The sequence below is a fragment of the Anabrus simplex genome, chromosome 2, assembly GCF_040414725.1.
Source record: "Anabrus simplex isolate iqAnaSimp1 chromosome 2, ASM4041472v1, whole genome shotgun sequence".
NCBI lineage: Eukaryota > Metazoa > Arthropoda > Insecta > Orthoptera > Tettigoniidae > Anabrus > Anabrus simplex.
In genome coordinates, this window is record NC_090266.1 from 689,796,508 (window position 1) to 689,809,264 (window position 12,757).

General features: G+C 36.9%; 1 protein-coding gene across 4 annotated transcripts in view; it reads right to left on the reverse strand.

Moving 5' to 3' along the window:
• Vinc (vinculin) overlaps window positions 1-12,757 on the reverse strand; it is a 413,074-nt gene that overhangs the window by 133,575 nt on the left and 266,742 nt on the right. For 3 of the 4 annotated variants that reach the window (XM_067141296.2, XM_067141293.2, XM_067141295.2), the window contains one exon: window positions 1,053-1,112. The exons of the other annotated variant lie outside the window; for it this stretch is intronic. In XM_067141296.2, coding sequence (XP_066997397.2) covers window positions 1,053-1,112 — 60 coding nt within the window. The remainder of the gene's footprint in view (window positions 1-1,052; window positions 1,113-12,757) is intronic. 4 annotated transcript variants of the gene reach the window in all.

The following is a 12,757-nucleotide window of genomic DNA, read 5'->3' on the forward strand; positions in this document are numbered from 1 at the left end:
TACATAACATGAAGAGCATCTTGATTTTTTGTAGGTACAATTAAGATACACCCTGTATTTATACAGTATTGGTCAATTTGACTAGTGCAAAATTTCATTTTGCTTAATCACTCTGGGTATAAGAGGCATTAGCTAATGTAATTTAATCTGATAATGTGTATGGCCTATATATTTGGTGTCATTTTAGCATTCACCTTGACTTAAAATGGGAAATCACCTCCAGGACGGCCAAAAGGGAGTTTTTAACCCATGCCTCTCTCAAATTGTATTGCAATAGTTCTTTTACTAAAAATAATTGAACTTTTTGATTAATCACACTGACCACCCAGAAAAGCTGCATTCATATAATAAAATCTAGATGTAAGATATTTATTTACCTGAACTCATTATGTGCTCACACATCAGAATGAAGTGTTAGTAAAGTGAATGAATTTAATTTTAAATGTTTTGTTTACATCCTTCCATGAAACATAGCTGACTGTAAATAGGTGATGCTTCAAACAGAAGGTCAGAGTAAAATTCAAATACTCTCCAAACCATGGAGGGAGAATAGGTATGCAGCGGAAAAGCGTGCTCAAAAGAAGTATCCATGAGCTTCTGAAGTTACTTAAATTACTGGAAATTACAGTGGATCAATGGTAAGAGTGACAATGTCATTGCACATGTCCAGAAACATGCACATACATGAAGGACAACTTTCTAATTTTGTTCAGAATAAGCAGAGTACTTTAAAGTTTCATTTCTTGAATCATTCAAAGTATAAATGACAAACAATGTAACTAATACGCAATATAACAATGCAGAAAATTCACAAACATACATTCATGCGGTATCAAACCAAAATACCAATACAACAATAAATACTTCATTCCAGCACTCTTTAAAAAGCTACACATGACACTGCCATACATCACAACACATTACCCAATACGTCCCACCTAACTTTATGCTACAGCAAAGTAACAAACAAGATACACCAAGAATTTTTTCTCCCTTTTTTTTTTTACACACACACACACACACACATGCAGTAGCATTGTATTTACAACTACCTTTCTCTGGGAAGTAATTGTATTGCAGTGAAGGTTCAAATTGCTCCAAATTGTTTTCATCTGTAAACACAGTATTAAAGTTAATAACTAGGCATAAACATAGGAACAAGAAGTCTTATATGAGAGAAAAAAGCTCTGTACAATTTGTATAGTATCACATTAAAAGCAGCTTGTTGTTTAAAGGGGCCTAACATCTAGGTCATCAGCCACATACATTAAAAGCTATGATAAATCTGTGCTGAAAAACAGTGTCTGGTATCACTAACAGTCTCTTGCACTGTGCAGATGATGAAGGCCGAGTTTTACGATGGTAGTCACAAATCTTTTTTTTCAGGAGGTATCGTCGAATGACTGCAGAAATGTTTAATAGGTTGCATTGGTTAACCTACAATCCTACATTTGCTGCAAATGTACACAATATGCACTGCCCTCCAAAGAAAGCGTAACACATGATATTTTGGTAGAAAGCTTGATTAAATTCTGCATTGAATGTGATTACCATACTTATTCCAATATTTATTGACTGGCTAGTGTTCTATGAACATACTGAAGGAGAATCAGCAATGAATAACAACAGAGAGCTTCTTGATGCATTATTGTAACCCAATCAAACAATGGCAAGTTGCTTCCACAGATTTCTTACTAATATTGCGTCAATTTTAAAATCCATTATTTCAACATTGTAGTCGCTCTTATACCTTCGATGATGAATGATCAATATCTGAGCATTACCTAAGGGGTTTCTAAGCTATAAACAACTCATCAACATGCAAAAGCAGCAGCTTTGGTGAATGATGGCCATAGCTACTGCTATGTAGCAGAGGTTTTGAATATGTCTTCTACAAGTGTTCATCAGGCTGAGAAATGTTTTCAAAATCATTATATCTACCATAAAAAGCCTGGCTCATGCCATTCTAGGTACACTTCCATCTTGCATGATTGCTTGTTGAGGCTACAAGTGTTGAGGAACAGACATCTTACAGTGGTTGAGGCTCGAAGTAGTCTGATGCAGGTGCCCACTGTAGCTGTGAGTGAGGACATAGACGGAGGCTCCATGATGCAAATTTTGCTTCTGAAAAACAACTACAGGACCAGCACTTCTGCCACAAAACCTAAGAGACAGTCTTCATTTTATGCAGATGTTTGAACATTGGACTGAGAATCACTGGGAACACATACTCTTCTGTGACAAATCCATGTACAACCGGAGGTCACCTGATGGAAGAGACAGGGTGTGCAGAAAAGCGGAGGACGCTTTTACCCCTGTACCTTTACCGAGATTACACCACTTGGATGAGGTTCTGTGACTGCATGGGGTTCTGTAACTTCACCGATTGACACTGGCTTCCCTCACAGTACACAGGTACATTGAGGAGATTCCCATTAATGACCTAATGTCATTTGCATTCATTTTTGACAAAAATTTAATGCTTTTGCACGATAAAGGAAGACCTCATGCTGCTCAGTGTGTCACAGAGTTTCTTCCGGAGGTCAACATTTCCACTCTGGACTGGCCAGCCAAGAGTCCAGGCCCCAACCCTATCGCGTACGTGGGACATGACTGGTTGTCGCCTTCGGCACCAAAAGTTTCAACAGCCAGGCTGTACTAAAGGTAGCAGTGAAAGAAGAATAGGAGAACGTACCACAAGAGGACATCCAGGGCTTGACCAGGATCATGCTCAGAATATTCGCGGCATTAATTGCAGCCGGTGATGGCACACTACCTCCTATTTATCATGCAATCAACATCCAACAAGTTTCTAATAAATTTCTTTAAACTGAAGTAATTTAAATCAATCATTTTGCTAGTGAGAAAATCGGTCAGATTCTGCTTCTTTTAATTTTAAAAACCCGATCTTCTTAAATTGAAATGTTTTCAGCACTGTTGTCTTTGGAATAGGTATGGAAAGATTCTTTCTTTTATTCAGTAATGATGTTTTGAAGATAAAAATCTATTTTGCCACCTTATACTGAGATTATTTTTTAAATATTACGTGTTATGCTTTCTTGGAGGGCAGTGTATTTATAACAATATGCATCTAAAGAAATCATCTTTTAAACCTACAATTTCCTTTATTTTATTGCAAAAAAACCTCTTATCCTAAAATAGGATCAAAATATATTAAATTCAGCAACTTACACTTCTTATATGATAAAAAATATGGGTATAATTTAAGTAACATAAGAGAATTACGTACAACTAACAGTGAGTAAATGGCATTAATGAACTTACACAGGAACACTGCAGCATTCTAGGAATGACCAAAGCCAATTATAGACCCTGGGCATTACTACTAACACTGCACAACATGCCCTGTGAACCCTGACTCAATGACAAGTTTTTGTAGGAAACATCAAAAGGCAACTAGTGGCCATGTATCCAACAATGCCATTAATCAAGCTGTAATTCTCCATCCATTACATTATTTAAGAGTAGGATCGTGTGGACTGTCCTACATCATTTTCTTATGGGGTGCATAGAGGGAAAAACAAAACAAAAACTCATTAAGGAGAGCTCCTGGCAGTGCTGGTGGGGTATAACTACATCTTACTTCTCCAATTGTGAAAGGAGATTTAACCACTCGGCTGTGAAGGTGAACATTGAAATACAGTATGTAACTTATTTACTTAAGATGAAAGAAGTAATTACAAATTCTGAAATATTCCACATTTATTTTAATGGAGAAAACAAGCACCTTTTGAAAAAATCACAATTCCACTATGAACACACAACTCTCCATTAAAACAAAACATATCATTTTGAAGCAAAAGGTACAAAACAACCCATGTAAGGTGCAACATTTCCCTAAGCAATAATAACTAATAACATATGCAACAACTTAGTCAGGATGCAGTGGGAGAGGCTAATTAGAAGAGGAACAATTTCATCATAATGCCATATACTTTAGTTGTTTCAGTCTTTCATTACATGCTTCAATATTTGAATAAATATCCAACTTACATTCAAGGAAAATTCTTCAGAAAGCATGATCATATTCTGCAATCACATTATGCATGCAGGTTTGAAAAAAAATGCAACAAGTGACATGCAGGTTTCATAAATTTAGAATGAGAAACTATAATACTAGAATGGAGCATTCTCATCTACTTCAAGTAAATGTAAACGAAGTCAATTATAATTAATAACTTTCATAAACGTCTTATAAACAGTAAAATTCTTCCCACTGAAAATCTTCAAATAACCCGACATAAATCAGAATATATTCTTCTTCTTCTTCTTGCCAGGCTGAGTAGCTCAGATGGTAGACCGCTGGCCTTCTGAGCCCAACTTGGCAGGATCGATTCTGGCTCAGTACGGTGGTATTTGAAGGTGTTCAAATACATCAGCCTCGTATCGGTAGATTTACTGGCACATTAAAGAACTCCTGCGAGACAAAATTCCACCACCTTGGCGTCTCCAAAAATGGTAAAATGAACAACATTGTTTTAAAAATTCTTCTCCTTCTCCTCCTCCTCCTCCTCCTCACATCCAGATGTTGAATATGTGGACTTGGTCCTGTTTTATGGCTGGAGGCTCTTTCTGATGCCAACCCTCGGTGGAGGGATGTAAACTTCTGTGGTGGTTGGTTTAGTGTAGTGTGTTGTATGTACATGAAGAATGAGGAATGAACACAACGCAGTCAAAATACCCAATCCGACCAGGAATCGAATTCAGGGTCCTCTGAACTAAAGGCCTAGATGCTGACCATTCATCCACGAAGCCAGACATTTAGCTGATGTTTCAAATGATTACCGCCTATTACAATCAAAGAGAGATAAAATATGCTGACACATAGTAATATTCATAATGGAATATCATACCAAGACACTTGGTAGTTACAATTTTGGTAGCATATAATGCTTAGTCTCAATTAAACACATTGATTCTAGTGTTCAAATTTTGTTTACAACTTGCTTCAAGTTACACCGACACAGATAGGTTTTATGACAACTATGGGACAGGAAAGGGCTAGGAGCAGCAAGGAATCAACTGTGGCCTTGATTAAGGTGCAACCCCAGCATTTGCCTGGTGTGAAAATGGGAAACCATGGAAAACATCTTCAGGGCTGTCAACAGCGGGGTTTGAACCCACTATCTCCTAAATGCAAGCTGACAGCTATGTGATCCAAACCGCCCAGCCACTTGCTTGGAGATTCTACTATTCAAAGGTCACACTACATTTCAACATCACCATCACATCCCCCAATCCAGATCCATACAGACTGGGGTAAATATGGTTCCTCTCCATTATACACTATTTTCCCACCACTTTTCATCCATCACCGTGTTCCAGTCCAGGTCTTGTCTTATACTGTTCTGAACCAGAGCTATCATAATTTGGATCTTCCTTGGCTTCTCCTTCCTTTCATTTTTAATTTCACAGTTTGCTTTGATATTCTTTCTTTGTTCATGGATTTAACACTTTCGAATTTTCTATTTCTCCCTTTTTAATCACTCAATTTTTCCACCTTTAATTATTTCTGTGTGTCTACATTTCTCATTCTTTCTTCACTTGCTTTCTGTCACAATAGTATTTTTGCACGTTTAGCACCACCCAGGGGACACGTTCAGGGCGATGAAGATGTAAAACCTGCAGATGTGAGCAACTCTCAGCTACAAACAACATCTAGTGAAAACAACATATCTCAGAAACTCTGCAGTACAACATGGGATTCCTCAGCTTCAAAACTCAGGATTTAAGTGCATGGTTTGGTTTACCCTGTGGCAGAGTACCGTGCTGTAGTCTGGTTGAACAGAGCACACGTAAGACTTGTTGACACTTAGTTGAATCAAACTACATGCATTATAACAGGAACAATTAGACCTACTCAATTTTCTGGTTACCTATTCTAGGCACATAGCTCCACCGTATCATGGCGATAAAGCATGCATGTTCGGGAGTATAAGGTTAAATGTAGACATGTAAATATCCACGATGACATTCCTTCTGTCAACAGAAACAGGCTTCCTTCCTGTCACCCTCCTCTCAGAACTGCCAGTGAACTCGTAAAACATGGATTTAACACAAATGATGGAAGGAAATATGGCAAACCTATGCTACACCTGAACAGCTTAAAATGCCCTGCATCGTGACCACACCACCAGGATTTGATTTAAACCATAGAACCCGGTCTGCTCCCAATAAGAAAAGGTCCAATTGTGGCTACGTACTCACTCTTTGCATAAATAGAGCAGAACATCCTCTGCAAGATACAATTGTGGAGCAGAAAAGAAAACATTGCAGCATATAGTTCAAAAATGACCCCTCAGATTCATTCCTGATGAGCCAGCTGAGCTTCTGATGGTAACTATGAGAGAAACTGGCTGCATTCAAAATTTAGAGAGTCCGTGATCACTTTCTGTACAAAATGAAGCTCCATTGTAAATATCTCTAGCATTAGTTATGAAACTAGATTTTCCTTTTCCCTTTGATTGTTAGTTTAATTGTTTTGATGTGATATTAGCCAAATGATAAATACATAAATAAATTCATTCTGTTATAATACTTCTCAGAAATTCTATTTCTACTGATTGTATTCAAAGTTATCCTTTCTGTCACTTACCAGTTCTCGGTTGCATACCCCTTGAAAGGTAGGCAATATGCCTTATACATTAATTCTATAGTTTTCTTTTGTTTTTGTTCATCCATAGTAGCTTGAGAATTCTGTGATAGAAAACATTCATAATGTGTATCTTCCTGATTATTTCCATGTCAAGACATGAATTCTTCATTAATTCTCTTCCTAAATTCTCCATAGCCTCAATATTTTAATCCCTAATTTCTACTTCTCTCCTTCCTCTCATTCTCACCCCTGTCTCGTCTTTCTCCACAGTAATTCTTAATCCCCATTCTCTAGCCTTCCTATAGGCTCTTCCTTTCCTTCCACCATTATATCACACATCACAATTATATATACGTAGCCAAGGTGACAGTACACTTCCTAATAATAATAGTTATTGGCTTTACGTCCCGCCAACTACTTTTATGGTTTTCGGAGACGCCAAGGTGCTGGAATTTAGTCCCACAGGAGTTCTTTTATGTACCAGTAAATCTACTGACATGGAGCTGACGTATTTAAACACCTTTCAATACCACCGGACTGAGCCAGGATCGAACCTGCCAAGTTGGGGTCAGAAGGCCAGCACCTCAACCTCAACTGTCTGAGCCACCCAGCCTGGCTACACTTCCTTGTTTCAGCCCAGTTCTAATATCTAACCATCCTGCCTTACATACTTGCATTATGACAGACTGCAGGTGCAACATTTAAAATAATTTACTTTTATGTTATTTTTGAAGGAACTTTCTCAGTAACTTTCTGTAACATATTATTCCAAACTTCTATGCTGGGTACACTACAATGTGCCCTTTCGAACTCTATGAAGGTCTACTTGCCCTTCTGAAATCAAGCTGTTCTTTTAGTTGTAGCATTTCCATCTCTTCTCTAAACTGTCTTACTTCTCTGCATAATTTTGGTAATGTGCGGTACAATTGTGATTCCTCTATAATTTGTATAAACTTTTACCTCCTTCTTGAAGTTAGGTACTATAATTCCCTTTCTTGAATCTTCCAATACCTGTTTTTCTTCACTATTGACAGTTTGTATGCCCACTGTAATATGAAACATCCAGCTGCCCTTTACGTTTTCTTCTGGAACTTCATCTATTCACACAACACTCCTCACTTTCATCTTTCTAATTTCTATTCCACCTATGCCATAAAAAGACTTTCCATTTTCCCTCTTTTTAAAATGTGATTCCTGCATGTTCTTACATTTGATAAGTTATGAATTTCATTATGGTCCGTATTGACAATTGATCACTATCAAAGGGTAGGAAGGGTCCACCTATTCAATACCATTAGAATGTATATTGTCTTATAAAACTGGGGCTAGTTTCGATCCCATATGTATTGGGTCATCTTCAGCCACGCTCAAATTGAAAGACATAAGCACACATATAACCAATAATAATATAAACACTCTGGTATGACACAATTTACAGTCTTAATTTAAAACATTGATGAGGTTCAAACAACATATCCAAACTTGAAACTAAATGACACATCAAAACTGCTGTGGTTGATGCCGAACTATTTCGTTGTTCCTACAGCAGCCAATGTTCTTGAGTTGATCTGGGAGTTGGTATCCTTATCTGTGTAGACGAGCAACTTGACTGAACAAACATAAATTATCAATCATTTATTGCATCACAAATTTTCACTATTACTGACTAGTATGATCACATTTCTCCTAGCCCTGAAAATGTTCTCTGTCATCCCTTGTGAAAAGAATGTGATTTCCAACGCAGATTACAGCCCTTGCCACACAGGTGGCAGGTCGGAAAAATTTGTGCTAAAACAGGAAATAGCCTTGAATTCCTGAACTTTACAGGGTAAATTACACCTTCAAGAAGAAAGCTGTTCGTCTCAAGAAAGTTCAATTTTACTCTCTGGTTTTCATCGATATTGCTGAATAACCCAGTAAGCCTGTTTGTGCTTGTGTTTCACAATTCATCCAGAAGTTGGAAATTTATTCTGTGTTAAGTGATACAGTGAAGGGCTGCAAATATTTGTCGCGTGACAGTCTATGTAGTAATCAGGAACATAATCTTGTGAAGTTGGTTAATGTGATACATATTTGTCTTGTGTTATGGATACTAAAAAGGACGAAATGAAGACAAATTTAAAATCCAGGAAGTGGACAGGCATCTGCACTTTCAACGGTGGTGAGAGAGTGGCCAGGTGCATATGTTGAAACTCGCACCTTTGAGTTTCGACTCTAGTCGATTGAAGTGTTCTTGTATTGAAGATGATTGTCAGTCATTCTCTCGTACATGGCCGAGTTTAACCTCCAAATAATTCATGGCCAAAGAGTGCGACCAGAAAATATCTTTAATACAGTAAAACCTTGTTGACCTGGACCAGTTTTGAAACAGAAAGTATGTTGTTTAGTGTAGTAAATGAAGACTTGTTTTACAGACGATAAATTGCTATTCTCAGTAAGTACATTACTCAAATTCTCTTGCCAGCGGGCGAGTTCATTGCACTCACCCCACATGCTGTTGCTACTCAGCAGACCGGTGACTCAACCCTCTCCTTCCCCCACCCGCATCTCGCACTTGACACTGACCAAGAAACAATGTTCCTCAGTTGGGTTGCAATCTCGGTAGTGTTCGCAAGTTTTCCTAGCGTCATGGTTGAGGTACAGTATCGTTGTGCTGTTTCATTTGCTCGCTGCCCGCGATGGCGACAAAATGTAAAAACATTGTTGTGATTATGGAAAAAAGGATGGAAGCATTGACAAGAATTGATAAGGGAGAATCGTTAAAGAACATTGCTGCTGAGTTTGGAGTAGGAACATTGACCATATCTGACTGGAAACAGAACAGAAAACGCTTTGAAGGCTTTTGTTTCAAGATGATTTCTAAGGACAGTTTGCAAACTCGGCGTAAAGCAAAAACTGCTAAACTAGAAACTCTGGATGAAGCATTGTTTGCCTGGTTTTGTACTGAAAGAGAACGTGGTTTGCCGATTTCTGGACCCATCATCCAATAGAAAGCAATGAGTTTGAACGAAGTTGCCCCATGGAGATTCAAGTTCTACAGCTAGCCAGGGATGTTTGGACAGATGGGAAAAACGGCACGCAGTACAGGAAAAATGTTAAATTATGACCAGTTAAAAAATAAAAAGACACATGACAGCAAATAAAATGACAAATGTAAAAGTTAAATTGTAACAAATTAAAACGTAACAGTGACATTATACGTGCTGTCATGTGTTTTAGATGGTCTTAGATGGTCTTAGTATGTGCAATCAAGTGTTTTATAAGATACACCTTATGTTCTATACACCTCAAGCTGGACTATTTTCTTGTGTATCATACCTTAACAACTGGATTACCTTCTCTGTTTTGCTTTCAATGTTTTAACTTGTTACAATTTAACTTTTAAATCTGTCATTTTATTTGCTGTCATGTGTTTTTTATTTTTTAACTAGTCATAATTTAACATTTTTCTTGTAAGTACTATCATGTGTTTTATATTGTTGTTTGATAAGCTGTATTTTGCTCAATTGATTCATTGGCTGATGATGACGTACAATGAGCCTCGAAACTAATACCAATCTTCTTTAAACTACATGTGATATATACTCACATCAATAAATATTCATTGTATTGAAAAGGTGGACCTTTAACATTTTTCATTTTATCGAGACAGCAGAAGCTCACTGCTCTTTTTCTTTTTTTACTACTGACTAGTTTGTAGCTATATTGTGTACAGTGCAAATACATAGGCTATTACAGTACATACCGTTTATGAGTTTTTAGGTGAAAGTGTGCCGATGATAATTTTTAAACTCCATTTAAAATTATTTTGGTGATGTACATGTGTTTTTATCGTTTTTCCATGATTCTCTGGATAACCCAGATTTTCGTTAACTCTGATCGGCCCTGGTCCCTGTTGATCCAGGTAAATGAGGTTCTACTCTAACTCACTTGTCCAAAAAATGAGGCTTTAGCTGACATTTGTTTTAGAAAGAGTGTGTGATCTACAATAATGCGCTGATACTTTTATGAGCCCCAGTGCAAATGTTTTTATATTTGTAGTCTGGTGTTTTACACACCTTTTATTATGCTGTTGTTACTTAATAATCCCCAGTTGAAAAGGTTTTTGTACTTGTTTTCTCATCTTTATCACGACTTAATACTCTCATCTCATCTTTGGAAACTGTAGATAGCCTATATCTTTCACTGTACCTGTACATACAGGAGGCAAAATGCAGGCGTAGAGAAAAAAACAAAGCGTTTCCAGATAACTATTGTATAGTTTTTTATTTTTGTCTTCAATAGTACGTTTTCCCGCTTAACACATCCTCTTTCCTTGACCTCTGCAGGAACATCCGAATGAGGTTTTACCGAATGAACTAACCTCTGAAACCAGTCATTCACTCTGCACCATATTTGGAGGTGTATCACATTCTCACTTAATTTCAGTACATAGAATAAAATTAAGCGATCGTTTATTCGTAATGAGTTAAATACTGTTATCAGCCATGCTTTCTGGTGTGTTTATTATGGAAACATGTTCTCTTTCATTTCAAATTGTGTTTTCAGAACACCAGTTGGCGAGTATTGCTAATCGACTCCGACATCACCTTCCAGTTTGATTGTCAACAAGAGCACTCACAGTGCACATAGTGAGAAAACTATATTGAAGATGTTGTATCCACAATGAAGCACATAAAATGCTGTCAACTTGTGTACACGGATTTATTTGCAATTATTTACAAATTAAATTCACATAAGCTAAATCACCGCCGTCACAACAAAACACTTCACTCCGTAAACATCAACAAGCCGCCATTTTAACAATTGCCTATCACTACGTATGTGCCACATAGAGATTGCAACCTTAAAACACAGTTGAAACAGTTGACTGCTGACGGCACAGCATGTCAGTTCAACACAACACAAGGTCACAAATATACTTCCTGTTAAATCATAACTCCACTAAACAATAACTCGTCTACCATCAAGACCACCTCTTTATATATGTGCCTGGCCAAGCTTCTAGAAAGGTACATTACCAAAATACCTTCTCGTAAATTCTCTAATACCTAACAACGTGGTTAAAATGTATAGAATATTCTACTATCACTTTATCTGATCTAGAGCCATTCTGGATGTTATAGTGTGCTTCACAATTCTGTAGAGGATTACACATCATATACAGGTAATAATAAATTATATAATATTAATTTACAGGTATTTACATTAACTGAACTCTTATAAATATTTAGGTACAGCACACGTTTCATGACATAACCTCACAAACAACACGATCTTATCGTATGTACATATGATGTAATAATAATAATAATAATAATAATAATAATAATAATAATAATAATAATAATAATTCAAGCTTGATACTTGCATTATTTACCCATGGGTGAGAGAATATTGTTTTCAAGTTATATGAGTTTATCACACTTGCGTCAAAGATGATTGCATTTAATATAATCGTTGGAGTGAATAAATAATGATAATGGAAATATAACATACTTCATTGCTCGTAATAACAGATGCTTCAGTGATTGGGTTCTCACAATAACCAAAGGATAGTACAAAGTTTAATATAGGAATTTTCAAGTGACAGAAAAATCTGTAGTTACAACTGAGTTCTCGCTATATGCTGTACTCGCTATAGTGGACTGCTTCTGTATATTAAAGCAGTGAATGCACATCTACAATGGATTTTTTTTAGAACATGGGCATTCTGATGAAAACAGATGGATTAAAGATGAAAATTGACAGCATATTTTGATAGGAGATATAAAATGAATTCAGCAAACTTTTAAATTCACAGATAACTCTCATACTATGAACCTTCCAAGGAATCGGAGCAATGACCCATTAAGCAATTAAAATGACTAGAAGGAGCTAGTACATTAGAACCAAGAGTCCCAATAAACAGCCAATGTAGAAAAATAAAGCAAATGAGCAAATGCGGTAAGCTTGTAGTTTTAAACAACTGTTGATATCATAATCATAGCCACGAGACCTCAAAATTTACATGGAATCCTAACGGTGGGGATTTTATTTTTCATTCTTAAAATTCTATGTGCATTGGCAGGGATCTGAAGAGTAGTTGTCTTGGACAGAAGGCAGTGACAATGTCACTCGGCTTTCATGTCTCACTAAAAA